The sequence below is a fragment of the Notolepis coatsorum genome (assembly GCF_963971535.1).
Source record: "Notolepis coatsorum genome assembly, chromosome: 6".
Classification (NCBI taxonomy): Eukaryota; Metazoa; Chordata; class Actinopteri; order Aulopiformes; family Paralepididae; genus Notolepis; species Notolepis coatsorum.
This window is the reverse complement of record NC_140170.1, coordinates 64,872,408-64,889,201: the sequence shown is the minus strand read 5'-3', so window position 1 is coordinate 64,889,201 and position 16,794 is coordinate 64,872,408. Positions and strand designations below refer to the sequence as shown.

At 41.6% G+C, this 16,794-nt stretch overlaps 1 protein-coding gene across 1 annotated transcript; it reads right to left on the bottom strand.

The window, feature by feature from the left end:
- Window positions 1-8,082: 8,082 nt before the first annotated feature.
- cyp27b1 (cytochrome P450, family 27, subfamily B, polypeptide 1) lies at window positions 8,083-16,489 on the bottom strand (the record flags this gene model as incomplete). The annotated part of the gene is made up of 9 exons (XM_084316052.1): window positions 8,083-8,196; window positions 8,736-8,933; window positions 9,429-9,510; window positions 10,823-10,989; window positions 12,128-12,291; window positions 13,014-13,214; window positions 13,828-14,018; window positions 15,270-15,460; window positions 16,274-16,489. 9 exons carry the CDS (start codon window positions 16,487-16,489, stop codon window positions 8,083-8,085), a joined length of 1,524 nt encoding a protein of 507 aa, XP_084172178.1.
- Between the last annotated feature and the right edge of the window lie 305 nt (window positions 16,490-16,794).

The following is a 16,794-nucleotide window of genomic DNA, read 5'->3' as shown; positions in this document are numbered from 1 at the left end:
GACATATATGACATACATGACATACAGATAGACAGTACTGCTACATCTATACATTTATGACATACCAGATTTGCAATTACAGTACTGTTTGTGATACAAAAATAGTTCAGTAAAAAAGAGTATACAGTGGCGTCTTTTCACTAAAAGGCAAGGTATGGCGAGGAGGGGGGAGGGGGTGAAGGGGGGGTTTCCCCCCTTGGTGGTTTTTTTGTGTCAAATCAGTTGCGCAATAGTCACTTTTGGTGAGTTGTTTCTATAAAATTCAGTTATATGACATTTAGGTATGACACAGGACTACACAAGCATTTTTAGTATAGAAATGTGTCAACAGACTAAAGCAGGGAACCACAATATTTTGCATACGAATTATGCAGAATGTAATATCATAACTGTCTATTACTTTTCTTGCAATTGAGCCAATTTTCCTTAGGTACGGTTTTGAGGTGTGTGTTTCAACAGAATGTAGTATCAAAAACACATTCACAAAAAGTATGGGTTACTGAATGCTGAACTGCACTATTATAATCACTAAGCCAGACCTTACCTGTGTCCCTGTATCACTTGTCTCTGCTGCCCTATGTCCATTTTCCTTTTTTTTTTTGCATATTTCAGTTAGTCACAGCAAAAGTTACCTAGTAAAAGTGAGATAATTGACAATATCAAAACATGCTAGGGCTGTACCGAATAGTTCAAAGCTTCGTTCATAATGTTGACATTCGAATTCTAAATCAACATACAAAATTGTAATTTTTTATTTTTTTTTTGTTTACATTTTTATTTGCCAAGGTATGGCGAGTGCCATACCTTGCCATACCAAATGGACGCCCCTGATTGGGGGAGGTTGGGTAGGTGGGGTGGGGTTGGGTGGGGGGGGGGGGGCTGTACATTGGAGGTGGTTGGGTGGGGGGTGGGGGGGGGGTTGGGTAGGAGGGGTGGGTGGGGAACACTGTACAAGCAAAACTGTACATTGGAATATTGACAAAACCATACTTGGTCAATTACTGTACATTGGAGGGGGTTGGGTTAGGACATTTACAGGGGCCAGTTTCGAATTGCAGTCTCCCTTAGGTGTTCTTTGAGAGTGGTTTTGAAAGTGGGTAGTTCACATTCCTTTACAGCTTTGGGTAGGCCGTTCCACATTGATGTGGCATAATTGCAAAACGTGTTTAGTCCCTTGTTTGAGCCGAATCTGGGTTTAACATGATTTGTGGAGCTCCCTCTGGTGTTGTGATCATGGTGATTTGATTGATTTGATTTTTATTTAGTACATACAATTTATACAATAGTATAAAAACAAGGGGTACAAGGATAACATGTGAAAGTCTGTCGACTTGTTTCCAACATGGTCCCAAGAAAAATACAATAAATCACCAAGAAAGAGTAGATAAAGTAGACAACACAATTTTCTAAGAGCCTCATTACAGCATGTCATGTTCCTGTTCTTCAAGAGTGGTGGCCAAGCACCCTCTGCAACCTATTGTTGCAGATGTCGCTTCACACCCCTCTTGAAGACAGCAATAGTGGGGGAGTTTTGGATGGCCCTGGGCAGAGAGTTCCACAGCCGGCAGGCTGTAGACAGAAAGCCATTCTGTGAATAGGAACCCTTTCTAGGCTCATAAACTGAGAGCTGTCCAGACCGTAACTGTCGTCCGTGGACCTGGCCACGCAGGACAATACGAGAGCATAAATATCTGGGGGCAGATCCATTTAACATTTTATACATATGTCCCAGTTTCAGAAAGGAGACCCTCTGCTCCACAGGGATTCACTGACCTTTGGGAAGTATTTTGACATGTACATGGGTACCTTAGTTGTGTGGTGTATCTTGTAGACCAGGCCCATTGCAAGTTGCTGTACTCTGTCGTCTACTCTAAGCCTTCCTAGGTTGTCAAAGTGGGCAGGGGTGAGGTGGGTTCTAGGAGTAAGGTCAAGCAGTAGTCTGACCAGTTAGTTTTGAGATGTTTGTAATTTTGTTTTTAGCGCCTTTGAGGTGCTTTGGTACCATGAGGTGCAAGCATAGTCGTAGTACCCTTGAATGAGTGCTCCTGCCAGAGTCTTCAGGGTATTCTTGTTTACCAGAGAGGAGATCCGGTACAAGAATCGAGTTCGACTTTTTTTTATTACATTGGATGCCATTTTGTCACAGGAAAGATTAGCCTCTAGGATGGAACCCAGGTAGGCCATTTCATCTTTCCTTGTGACAATATTGTCACCCACTGTAACTGAGAAGCCGTCGGTCTTGCTGAGTTTGTTATTTGAACCGAAGAGAATGGACTCTGTTTTGCCCATGTGTAATGATAGTTTGTTATCAGCGAGCCATATTATGCAGATTTAGCCTAGTTCCGAGCTGAGGGTTTTTTCAACCTGTAACTTGTTCTTGTCAGAGACCAGCAGGGCTGAGTCGTCTGCGAACAAGAACAAGTTGCAGTGATTTCGGGGGAGAATCCAAAAGATAAAGAGGACCAAGGCGGTCCCTGATAAAATCCGGTGACTGAAATATCCCAATTACTTTAAATATTCTATAGAGCGTCAGACCAGAAATGGCATTTTAATCAAAAGGAAAGTGCCTTGATCCTCTTGTTTTTTTTAGTAGGCATTTGGTTCTCAAGACAGTATATTCACTGAGCTGTGCGTCAGCAAGGCACACAGGATCCTGAAAGACCTCTGCCACCCAAACCACAAGCTGTTTGAGCTCATGCCGTCTGGCAGAGGGTACCACAGTCTCAGGTCCACGTCCTAAGAGAGAACACTGAACAGCTACTTCCACCGGGCAAACAGACTACTGACTCTGAATGATCACATGAGCGTACACACAAAAGCATCTTAGGTGACTTACACACCACACAAGCACACTTATTATACGCACACACTGCTGCTAACAAATACCTTGTATTGTATACGTTTGTATAGATAGTATATACGTTGTGTATTATGTTTAGTTCTATAGTTTAGTTTATAGTTTTAGTTTGTAGTCTATAGTCTATAGCTATTTATAAATTTAGCATAGCATAGTTTGTATAGATATAATATACGTTCTGTATTATGGTTAGTTCTATAGTTTAGTTTATTGTTTATTTATAGCCTATAGTTTATATTTATAGTTATAGTTTGTATAGATAGTACGTAGTGTTACAAATCTACTGCGGTTGAGGATCCGGGAAAAACAAGCATCTCACGTTTTTTTCTGAATGTATGCACATTTTAAAAACTGACAATAAAATAATCTGAATCTGAATTTTAATATTTTTTTTTGCTTTGATTTGATTTGATTAGGGATCCCCATTAGCTGGTGCCATAGCAACCAGCTAGTCTTCCTGGGGTCCACACACAAAAACACATACAAAAACAATTATTATTGCAAAAACTAAATTATTAAAAGTCAGTACACACAATGCATAATGAAACTACTGTAACAATTAAGATAGCTAACATTACATTACAGTGTAAAACAAAAACAAAAAATTACTTTACAGTGTTAAAAACAATTTAAGATTATTTAAAAAAGTGAATCTACTGTAAATGCAGCAGAGGTTTTGAGGCAGGTTATTCCAAAGAGTTAATGCTCTAAAAATAAAAGATCTCCTTAAAGCGTTGGTTTTAGGACCTGGCAATTCAAGCTGCCCACTACTGGAACCTCTAGTGTAATGCTTGTGCACAGTATTACTAAAAACAATCTGATTATGTATAAAAACCAAGGCCAAGGGAAGCTCTTCCTATGTTGGATGAGAGGTGTAGGTGAAGTGCGTGGCACTGTACGTGGTTTAGTATTGCAAATGATCGACCTGCACCAGTGCCCTGTTATACAATGTCCTCATGGTCATGTTCCACTGGGTACTCAGCTCTGTCTTTCTCAGAAACCACCTGCCTACGACGTGTTTAAATATGACCAGTTTATCTGCCACGCGTTCACCTGGCGACAAGACACTGTGCTGAGCTCATGGGGGGGAAGGTCAACGACTGGAAGAGGAATTCAAATTCAGCAGCATGAAGAGTTTATAACATTGATGTAAACTATATTATTTTTAGTTAAGCATTTAGCATTTTTAGATTAGATATATATTGTAACTATATTTATTGTAGGGCAAATATAACTGAGAGGGCATACATACCCTCATCTTGCACCATGACCTTTTTACACGGCATACTTTCCCATTATGCACATGTCGAGTTAATTATATTGTTATATTGTTCACACTGCCTTTTTTTTTTTTTTTTCTTTTACTTCTCCACTGTAGTATAATTCTATGACCTGTATCATGTCTACTACTACCTGTACCTCCCCTCCCCCATGCTGATATGATGCCTGAATTTCCCCAAGGGGATCAATAAAGTAATATCTTATCTTATCTGATCTCTTAAGCAAAATACCATGAACACATTTTTATGAGCCTTTTTTTAATAACAGGTACAGTAACAGTTTCAAAATGCTTTTGAAAATTCTGAATACAAAAAATCACAGTCAACAGTCGACTAAGTTTACAAAATGGTTCGGTAAAACATTACAACACATCGGGTTTTGATGGTAAAAAAGATTCACAGATAAGACAAATAAATACAGCAACTTGCATTGTTTCATATCGTAAACAAATATATATAATCACAGACACATCAAGTCAGTTAGGACTTAGAAAGCCTGAATGGGCTGTGGCACCATGCAATCTCTTCTCACCAGCAGCCATTCTTGCCTGAGATCTTAAAAAAAAAAAAAAAAGGCTTGTACTAACGCACCTTAAAACGTTATCATCATAAGCACCTCATGAAAAACACAAACGGAGAAGAACTACACAACACTTAAAAGGATTTCATAGCACAACGAAAGCTATAGAAAATAGAAAGGGCATGTTTCCGAGATTCTCCAACTGTTCTAGAATGTCAAAATATAGACGGTTTCAACATTCTCCTACGCAGAGAGTTAGACGACGTTCCACTGTCAAACATCTCTGCCCAAACAAGAAGTAAACTAACCGGTGCTACTTGTACTCATATTATTATTTATTATATTGAATAAATAATATTATATTATTGTTCCCCCCCAAATTTCTTAGTGTCTTTTATAAATAAGAACAGAAAATGAGTTGGAAAAAAGTTAAATCATTTACTTTCACAGCATCTGTGCGGCCTTGTTTATTCACCGTGTCCATGGAAACGATGAACGCCATATGGTTTCCTTATGCAGAAAAGATAGTCCATTTACTTTTCTGATAACTACAGTACATCACTGCATAACTCGTAATAATGTTCAGCCAAGTTTAATTTTGGGTCATTTGTGATACTCTGTATTAGGCCTGTTCCCAACTAAGGATTTGTATAGTCGACTTTGATTGGCCAAAATTTGCAGATAGACGACTTTTTTTTAATTTTTTATCATTCCATTTGGGCTGTGGGGGGTGCTTAATGTCTGAAGGAGTCGACTGAAGGCTTCTTGTCCTCTGCGAAAGCATGCAATTGATCCACTGATGGATACATCTTGATATTTGTCTACTCTAGTGTGTTCATTAGACGAGTGAAATCCTCTTTCAGTGCCTCTGTGCCCGTTTTCTTAGGCAGTTAGCCTCGCTGGTATGCGCGCCATTAGCTTTAGCCACGCTTCTAGGCCTCTTTGCTTTTGGAAAGACTGATCCCAAAAACATTTAAATAACTTTTCTTTTTTGCATTCGACTAAGAGGTTGGCAGTCGCCTATGGCTCCTTTCGATCGATTAGTCAACTATTCTACTAGTCGAGGTCAGCCCTACTCTGTATACACACACAATTAAAAGTATAGCCACATTTTATAATTCAGTCACGCATGTCCGGATCTGGTACAGATTTTGGGCAGAGCTGTTTGGCAGGCTGTGACGTACAGTACAGGCGTAGAGACAGCTCTGCGTACTGTAGGAGTGTGGTGTAGTCCACTTAGATTGCAGCGTACGCACACACCGTTTTGGATCAGATGTTACTTCGAGCTTCTGTATATCATAGCCTACTGAAATGAGAGTAAAGACTTTATAAAGTCGAGTTAAGGTTGAACATAATTCACATAATTTCATATAGTAGCACCAAGTCTATATCGAACCTAAAGCAAAACATAGATAATGTTTATGCTGTCGAGTTGAAACCGTCTATAGAGAATACTATGGATCTCAGATTAAGAGTAACACACACCTGTACAATAACATTGAATAAATAATTAAAGTAAGGTGTTAAAAAATGACCATGGCTCTTTCCAGGTGGTGTACTTTAACTGAATGTGTACATGCATACAATATTCCTAATACTAGCTAACATCCCAGTTCATGTGCGGATAAAGTGTATATATGCATCTACATATCATTTATACTATACAAATATTACCATATGAAGTGGAACTAACACAGATGGGAGAAACCCAACAGTAGGCTAAACGGGATAAGATGTTTCCATGTCTCAGTATCTGCTTTTTGCACTCTTTCTATCTTTAGATAATCTTTGCACTCTTTCTACCTTTAGATTATTTTAGCACTCTTTCTACATTTAGATTCATTTTGCACTCTTTCTACCTTTAGATTCTTATTGCACTCTTTCTACCTTTAGATAATCTTTGCACTCTTTCTACCTTTAGATTATTTTTGCATTCTTTCTAACTAGATTCCTTTTGCACTCTTTCTACCTTTAGATTATTTTAGCACTCTTTCTACATTTAGATTCATTTTGCACTCTTTCTACCTTTAGATTCTTATTCCACTCTTTCTACCTTTAGATAATCTTTGCACTCTTTCTACCTTTAGATTATTTTTGCATTCTTTCTAACTAGATTCCTTTTGCACTCTTTCTACCTTTAGATTATTTTTGCATTCTTTCTAACTAGATTCCTTTTGCACTCTTTCTACGATTATTTTTGCATTCTTTCTACCTTTAGATTCCTTTTGCACTCTTTCTACTTTTAGATTATTTTTGCACTCTTTCTACTTTTAGATTATTTTTACACTGCCTTTATTCCATCTACACTGTATGCATTGCTCTTATTCTGTCTATTTTATACACATTTTATGCTAATAGTCTTTTATAGATTTTAATCTATATAATCTATCAATAAGTGCGGAAAGGCGATGGCGCTTTTCATGTTGTCAGAAAAAGGAAATCGATTTTAATGACATAAATCTATTAAAATGTCTACGTTTTAATGTCAATTCTCTGCTCATTTTATGTCTGTCTATAATTATGCCAATCTTATGCTTATTTTATGCCTATGTCTATTTTATGTCTACATTACTGCTGTGAAGCACCTTTTATATATTTTTTTCTACTTTTTCTCCTTTTTTCTGTATTTTTCTCCAATCCCAATTTAGTCGTTATGCCAATTCCCCCCTCCCCTTCCTGGTCGTTGCGCGCATACTATCGCGCAGCGCGCATACTATCACATGTCCCCTCCGATACATGTGGAGTCAGCCAGCCGCTTCTTTTCACCTGACAGCGAGGACTCTCACTGGGGGGGGGGGGCGTAACGCGTGGGAGGCTCACACTACTTCCTCCAGTTCCCTCCCTCGCTGAGCAGGCGCCCCGACCGACCTGTAGGAGTCGCTGTTTACAACGACCAGGATACACACTCGGTATAATCTGATCTAAGGCACTTGGAGGAAGTAACCAGATTCAGAAAGAAATAAAACATTTAACTGATTCCTTTCATTTAGGTTCTTCAAATGCCATGTACGGTAATATGACTTTGTGCGCTGCATCGAGACAACCCTCCCTGATGCGTTTGAAAGGATCGTGGGCTCGCTTTTACCCCCATTTTAATCTGCGGGGGGGGGGGGTCAGAGGTCAGGGGGTCAGGATGAGAGTGAAGCACGTGTAGGCACACATGGACTAAAGGGGACCCTGAGCTTGTAGAAGGAAAGCATCCTTCTCATTGCAATAGTCTGTAAGGTAAATATATATACCTTCCCTTGTCAATAGCAATAGCAAGTGAGATAAGGCAGAAAGAAAAGCTCAACAAAATCAATTGTACTATTTCACTATTATGTCACTGTTGTGGATATTGCCTTACCCCTGTTGAGAGATCAACAGAGAGATCAATCAGTCTCATTCACTGTCGTTTAACTGAACTACTACTACGGTACACTGCGTCACCGTTCCACAAACCGAAGGTTAATGTCTCTATCGGGAACCAAAACGGTCCGTGTCATGGGTTTCACCACTACTCCTCCTGGGTCGGGTTTCACATCAAAGTGGATCAGAATCTGAAGAGGACAGAAAAGAGGCCAATCAGTGATCCAAACGTAAAATGGGTGGCCAGCAAAAACAAGAAATAGGGATAGAGATATGTTTTAATGATTCAAATGTATTGTCATCATACAGCACAAGTACAGTACAGCGAAAAGAGGTTTGGCATCCAACCAGAGTGCAAATGTAAAAGTAAAGTCAGCAAACAGCTAATCAGAATGTATGTACAGAGTTGTAGTATATTAATATGTACAGTGATACAGGTGTAAAGACACGGTAGTATGGTAGTAAATCATACTGGCCAGCAGCGTAACCAGTAAGAGTAGGTAAGGGATATGTACAAATAACAAATAAGAGATTAAATAACACACATTATATAATAAATAATACTAGATAACAGGGTTAATGACTGTACTAACTGGAATAGTAATCCTTGGATAATTACGTTATCAGGTCACAAAACAAAGTGACTAACCAGCCAACAACACTTGGTGGTATAATATGTTTATGTTTTCCTGGGACTATAGGAGAAGCAGGTTGCGTGGAGCCCACTCACCCTGGAGAGAGCGAGGTAGACCTCCAGCTCGGCAATACGCCGGCCGATGCAGCTGCGCTTGCCCACCCCGAAGGGGACGGAGGCGTAGGGGTGGTGCCCTTGGTCCCGGTTCAGCCAGCGGTGGGGGCGGAATTCATCCGGGTTCGTAAATATCGCCGGATCACGCGATGTCGCGTAGTGGCACAAAGTAATCAGAGTCTAGATGGAAAGATTTTAGTGTTAGACATCTGGTCATTTACATTTTGTCATTTAGCTGACGCTTTTATCCAAAGCGACCTAACAGGAAGGGTACGACTCTTACAGCTAAGATGTTCATCAAACAGTGCTGAAACTTGGGTGCTGCAGTGTTGAGTGCATAGTAGTAAAGACATAGTATAGTAGGAAGAGTGCATGATAGTATAATTTCAGATATTGATTGAAGAAGTGTGTCAGCAATCCTACAGACCCATAGCGTGTCTTTTTTTTTTCAATTATTTTCTTTAAAAAGAGAGTAAGCTGCCCATCTTCCTTCACTATTACAATTAGTTGTTTTGTTTTTAGATAGCAAAGTGAGCATTGGGCAGGAAGCAGAGGAGAGAGAATTCACCAGCCGGATTCACCACAACACAGTCACCAAACAAACCCTTGAAGGTGAAACCTGAAGCCCAACTGGTGTCATTTGAAATACATACTGTATAATGTATATAAACTCACATTTTTAGGGAAAATGTAGCCTCCGACTTCGATTTCCTTTCCTGTATTGACCCTTGCGTTGGCTGGAACGACCGGATACAACCTGGAAAACCAAACAGTATAAGTACATAGATAGACATACATGCACGATAGACCATTGCAATGTTTGCAAACAAGATGCACACAAGATGTTTCCCTATGCTTTTTCTTTTGTTGTTGTTGTTCTTAGCGCTGTTTTATTTAAAATTTTCAAAACATTTCTTAGTTGCTATTGCATGTACATATGTTTTATTACACGTATATGTATATACAGCTGTACTGTACTCATTCTGCAATCTGTTAATAAAGTTTTCAATCAATCAATCAATCAATCAAACACAGTACATATTAACTATTCGCCTGTTTTATTCTCCACCCATCGATCATCCATAGCAACACTATATTATCACCGACATCCAAGTTGGGGGATCCCCTTATGAACAGCCCATCTGAGGTTTCTCTCCTCCACGTCGCCTGTGGTGCTTTCCCCCCCCCCTATTGCTAGGTTTTTAGGGTGTTGTTCCTCATCTTCGTTGGGGAATGTCTGGGAGTGTCGCATATTTGGATTTTATGGTGTTTTTCTGTTCTTGATTTATTGTGATGTTTCTTCTTGACTTGTTCAAGAAGACTTGTACAGCCCATGGGGGCATTACCTTGTGATTTCGGGCTTTACAAATAAATTAGATTTGATTTGATGCACACGTGCTGGTCCTTGGAAACAGCTAGTATGAAAGTATGGATGGAATGGGTGTTACAGACTCTAGAGTCGACTGACGGTGTGTGAAGTTATATCGTTTGGGTTATTTATTTAGGAAAACAACTTTGATTTGGGATAGTAAGTATGTACCTATAGGACAGTACCCTGAGCAGTCAAATCTTAAAACTAATTTGCAGCTTTTAATAATTGATATTAGCTAAATTGATTCAACAGCTTCTAATATACCACTGAATTTGAATACTGAATCAGTCGACCATCAGCTGTTATCATGTTTAAACGTTTAAATGTTCACCTAGAACAGCGATGTCGTTACCTTGCGAGTAGAAACACCACTGAGACAGTCTGCCCTCCAACTGACACTGAAGCTGAAGGTTCTTCCTTCTCTTGCTGCATTTAAAAGTATGATCTCCAACCACTGTGTGTCAACTTGTAACTGTCTTAGCTGATTTTCTATTGTTTTTCTATAGTTTATTTATTGTGCCTATATGTATGAAATTGCTGATAAACTGTGTCTTGTTTTGTAAGCTTGTCGTCACTGTAAATGAGGGTAACCTCAGTGTCTCACGAGTTGAAATAACGATTTGAAAATATATATTTATATATATATATAATATCCTGGTGGAATCAGAGAAACGACCTGGGGCACGTTCTGCTTCACCTGAGCACCTCCTTGACCACGGCCTTCATCAGAGGCATGCGAGCCACGTCCGCCGCGTCGGGCACGGAGCGCCCCTCGAGGACGGTCAGGACCTCCTCCCGGAGCGAGGCCTGCACCTCCGGGTGACGAGACAGCTCGTACAGGGACCAGGACATGGTGCTGCAGATCTGGGGGGGACATGGGAAGAGAGGAACAGGTTATAGGTGGGGTCAGCAGGGCTGAGAATAGATTCCAACTATATCGCCTCACTAACGGAGGGAGAAAAAGAGAGATTTTAAGATTAGATTAGATTCAAATGTATTGTCATTATACAGCACGAGTACAACGAAACACAATACCAAGCAGGGCTCTTTTGTCTAGAGGTCGCTGTTTGACCGCATTAGATTCTACTTTTAGATTCTACAGGGTAGAGTCAACCACAGACACAATTACATGGAATAATATGCACGTAATTTAGTGCTCGAGTCTCAGAACCTTGTAGATTCAACCTCTTAAAGGTGCTATAGATAACATTCAGCCACTAGATGTCGCACTAGAGCACCAGCACGTCATTTGTCCAATCAGGTGCATTCCACGTGGGGGAATGGGAAGTAGGGAGGGGATACATGCAACATGTAAACAACAACATTCATTTTGGATCTGCAAAATAGTTTTAATGATGAATTCAAAAGCAATACTTTTATTCCGCACCTTTCTAAAAAGCTCTTTGGATGTATTTATTTTTTAAATCACACGCTTATAGGCAGGTGTAGTCTGACGTCGCTTTGGACCGCCCGCGAGGTCCACCCGTATAGGGATTTATCATTGGGAAAATGGATTATCGGCTATTGTAACAATTCTGCCTCATGAATATTGAAAAGCTTTCCATTTTTGCACAAAACGAGTTCCCTTCTATCACTAACATTATTGTCTAAGCATTTTTGGTTGAAATAAAATTCTGCGATTTTTCTTTACGATTAATTGCGAATATTTTCATGTTGAGCTATAGATTGTGGATGAATACGCACAGAAAGGTGCACCATGCAAACGTTAATGCTTTATTTGTTTTAAACGAGGCGATTTAGAAATGGTCAATGGGGAATTACATTGCGTTTTCAAGATGGTGGACCGGCCGGAAACAGCAATAACGTAACCACTAGGCCTACACCTCCCTCTTCCACGCAAATTGTGTCTGGGGCGGTTGAGTCTACACAGTCCTCGTCACGTCATCTCAAAAGTCAATGCATCTTTGAACTTTGAAGCAACCGGATGAGGAGTGAGACGAAGGGGGGGGGGGGGGGGGGGGGGCAGGGGGATGTCTCTCACCGTGTCCACGCCCGCCAGCAGCAGCTCAGTCACGTTGCTGTAGACCGTCTTCATGGGCAGACCCGTCTGGGACAGGTAGTAGGTCAGATAGCGGCCCTCCACCTCCTCCCCACGTGCCACCTTCTCCGCCTCCTCCTTCAGACGCTGGTCGATGTGACCTTTAGCTGCGGGGGGGGGGGGGGGGGGTCAGGGGGTCAGGATGAGAGTGTGAAGCACGTGTAGGCACACATGGACTAAAGGGGACCCTGAGCTTGTAGAAGGAAAGCATCCTGGAAGATCATTGCAATAGGTATTTGGTGGTAAAAAAATTAACCCCACTTAGTTAATTAATTAGTCCAGACGTGTGCAAGTTTTATGCACTATATTCGTCTGTAAGGTAAATATCTATACCTTCCCATGTCAATATCAATAGCAAGTGAGATAAGGCAGAAAGAAAAGCTCAACTAAATCAATTGTACTATTTCACTATTATGTCACTGTTGTGGATGTTGCCTTCATGCAGTGGCTTTGAAATCACTTGCTAAACATCATAATCTAAGCCTTGTCTGTTAATTTACCAGCAGTAGCTAAAAATAGTATAGTTCCCACTTCCCGCTCTTTTTGACTACCCTCCCCCCTCTCTTCTTTCTCTTTACATAGCAACAGCATACACAGTAAATTTCGCAGAGTAAATTTGACTCAAACTGAGTACATTTTACTCAAACTGAGTACAATTTTACTCAAACTGAGTACAATTTTACTCAGTTTGAGTCAAATGTACTCAGTTTGAGTAAAATGTACTTAGTTTGAGTCAAATGTACTCAGTTTGAGTCAAATTTACTCTGCAAAATTTACTGTGTGTAGTGATAACTGTATGTTCTAATAAGCATGCCGTTATGAAACTCACCGAATTCAAACATGTAGTCCCAGCACTGGCAGAAGGTGTTCCAGTGCTTTGGGAACAGCCAGTGCACCCAGCTGGGCATCGCCATGGTCGGGAGGGTCATCACGAACATGGTGTTGATCGACTGGATGAAGCGCTCTGTCTCCGCGGGAACAACTGCATCCAGGCAACCGATTCTGGATTCGAACAACACTGAGGAAATCCCTGCGTAGACAAAGACATGTACGATACATCTACGTTAATGGAAGTGACGGAATAACATTCTCCCCATTCTCTAAACAAGTACAGCTGAACAACTGCCCTTAAAGCCACGAACTGTCCCCGAATGTGCCAATGGAGCTGCCGAGTGGTTTGGTGGATGAGAAGTGCTACACTATTGAAGATGTGATGGACGTGGGGTGACACCTGGGTGACGCCAGATCTAAGTTGTTGCTGTTTTTTGGAAAAGTGAAAGATGAAAACAAAAAGAACAGTAGGCTAATTATGACAAAGGGGTGCATTGAAAGGTATTTACATTTATTTGTAAAAGGCTTTGTTACATGATAGATAGATACAGTAGATACAGTAGATATATAGATATATAGTTAGTAGATAGATAGATAGATAGATAGATAGATAGATAGATAGATAGATAGATAGATAGATAGATAGATAGATAGATAGATAGATAGATAGATAGATAGATAGATAGATAGATAGATAGATAGATAGATAGATAGATAGACAGACAGACAGACAGACAGATAGACAGACAGACAGGGGTGAGACAGACAGACATGCTCTCCAATGCTACTCGACAGACATTGTGAAGCCTTACCCTCCAGGCCAAAGCGATAGAACTCGCTGGCGACATCGGTGACGAGGCCTTGGGGGTGCCCGCGGAGGCGGAGCTTGGCGATGAGGTCAGTGACCACGCTGTTGAGGGTTTTATCGTACGCTTCCACCGCTTTCGGCCGTAGCATGTGCTTTCCCAGGAGACTCCTGACCGCCTGCCACTCCTCCCCCTCCCTGAGGAGAGACACACACAACACACATGTTCATACAGACTGAAGTATACAACTTCCTGTTTTGAAGTGGGAATGATGTCATTTACAGACTGAAGAATACAACTGCCTCTTTTGAAGTGGGAATGATGTCATTTACAGACTGAAAAATACAACTTCCTGTTTTGAAGTGGGAATGATGTCATTTACAGACTGAAAAATACAACTTCCTGTTTTGAAGTGGGAATGATGTCATTTACAGACTGAAAAATACAACTTCCTGTTTTGGAGTGGGAATTATTTAGTGATCGTTTACTGTATTTTATTTAAAAAAAATTAATTTAATAAACTTTGAACAGCGTATAACGATAGTCTCTTACTCACTGCTGGCCAGTATGACTTACTACCATAGTGTCTTTATACCTGTATCACTGTACATATTAATAACTCTGTACATACATCTGATTAGCAATATTACTCAGTAGTACTAATTGATATATTTAATAGCCAGTTTAATCACCTGTACATTGTATATTACTATTGCACTTTACTGTTACATTTGCACTCTGGTTGGATGCCAAACATCTTTTCGTTGAACTGTACTTGTGCTGTATGATGACAATACACTTGAATCTAGTCTAATACAGTGTTGTATTGATGCACTATGCTACTGTAGGGGGTTCAGGGATTCCTTTAGTGTGAGAGATGTAAGTCCTTTGCAAACATTACTGTTAAATGTTCCACTACTCTTCTCCACCCCATCCACGCAGCTGATGCAGGGGCTTCCTGGGATCAGAGGAGTGGAGAGGACGACAAGAGAGATGGCATGGGACAAGGAGAGGGGGAGAGAAGAGAGAGGGGGGGAGGGAGGGGGGAGAGAGAGGGTGGGGAGAGAGATAGAGAGGGGCGAGAGAGAGGGGGAGGGGGGAAGATAGAGAGCGAGGGAGAGAGAGGGGGGGGAAGAAGACAAGAGAGATGGCACGGGACAAGGAGAGGGGCAGAGAGAAAGAGAAGAGGGGGGAGAGAGAAGAGAGAGGGGGGAGAGGGAGAGAGAGGGAGGGGGATGGAGTGGGAGAGAGAGAGGGGGGCAGATAGAGAGAGAGAGAGGGAGGGGGATGGAGGGGGAGAGAGAGAGAGGGGGGGCAGAGAGAGGGAGGGCGATGGAGGGGGAGAGAGAGCGGGGGGCAGATAAGAGAGGGAGGGGGATGGAGGGGGAGAGAGAGAGGGAGGGAGGGGGAGAGAGAGAGAGAGAGAGAGAGAGAAGAACGGTACCCACGATGTCAACAGTCCGTAGTGGTGTCCCCGGAGCTTCCTGTAGTCCTTCCAGGAGGACAGGTCGGAGCGCATGGGGTGCTGCCCCTCCTGCCTCATCACCTGCTCGATCAGGCCCGGCTCCGCCACGTGCACCGTCAGGATGAGGCCGATCCTGGCCTTCCACATCGGCCCGTACCGCTGCAACCCTTCCAGCTGAGGGGGGGGGGGGGGGGAATAAAAGAGGCGGGATTTTTTTTTACTTGAATTTAACTATTAAGAAGCGCTGGAGGCTAAGTGTCTTTATTATTTAGAAAAGCACTAGCTCACATGAGTCTGGTGTATTGTTATTGTTGTTGTTTATATTACGGTACTGTATATAGCAATGCATGGTGCATTTTGGGGGGGGGGTGCAATATAGTCTTTCTTGTGTAGAGCCCCATCTAGAAAATGTCCATACATCATCAATAAACACTTTTGTATTTGCATGTGCATCTAGTCTGCAGCCCAAGGTCCTTACAGTTTTATACTGTATGTGTGAGGCTCAACAGAACAGAGCCCAGGGCTAAGGAAAATCTTGCCAGCCAAAGGGCAACTGACATATTGGGGTGTGTCATGCAGAAACGCACCGTATAATAATAATCGCACTGATAATTTAGTCCCTACATGCTGAAAGATGCTGTGAGTAATTTTTTTTTACAGCTGTATATATAAATACATAGAGTCATAGACATAATCGTATCGTATGTGTTTTATTCTAGGTGAATATTTGTGTGGTATCCGTTTTGTTGTGTCCAGTGTTATAAAAAAAAATATGCAGACGTTGCATGTTTTTATTGTATGTATTGATGATGATTTTATTTTGTTATTTCCATTTTATTTGGAAACGGTGATTTTGGCTTATACATTTTCTTTGTCTTTGAAACATAAGCTCATTGAATGTGAACTTGCTGACTATACTAGTTAGTAGTTAGGGCTCGGCTCTAATTGCCTAGTAAAATGAGAAGAAATTGTGGGATTTATTTTTACCTGCAACTCGTGGAACCGCGAGAATCCCCGTTTGCCCAACAGATCCCAGGCGACGGCGAAAAACGACCGTCCGGGCATGTCCTTTAGCGTCTTCAGTGCTTGCGCATCGGTGCCACTGGTGCCAGCGGCTACCACTGCGCCCTCTGCCCACTTCTCCATCCACTTGACCAGGGGAGACACGCTCCGGCCGGACACTTTGAGAGCGTGCTGCAGCATCCTCCGTCCTCAGATATAGATCGTAGTCGACCGGTTGACGAATGCAGGTCGGTGCTCATTTTTCCAGTAAGGAGACTGTATTTATAAGACGGGACGACTTGCTCCCCTGACCCACCAGGGCAAAGCTGTACATTTCTTATTCTAGGCGGCCAATCACCGTGGATTACAGGTCTAGACCCCGCCCATCCGTGTAGGTTGGAACCGCGAGGGCGTGAACCTTTTCGAAGGTGTGTCCAATCACATCGCCGAGGATAGCCCATCCCCGAAAAAGCGCACGTGGAGAGTAGACTAAATAATAATATATA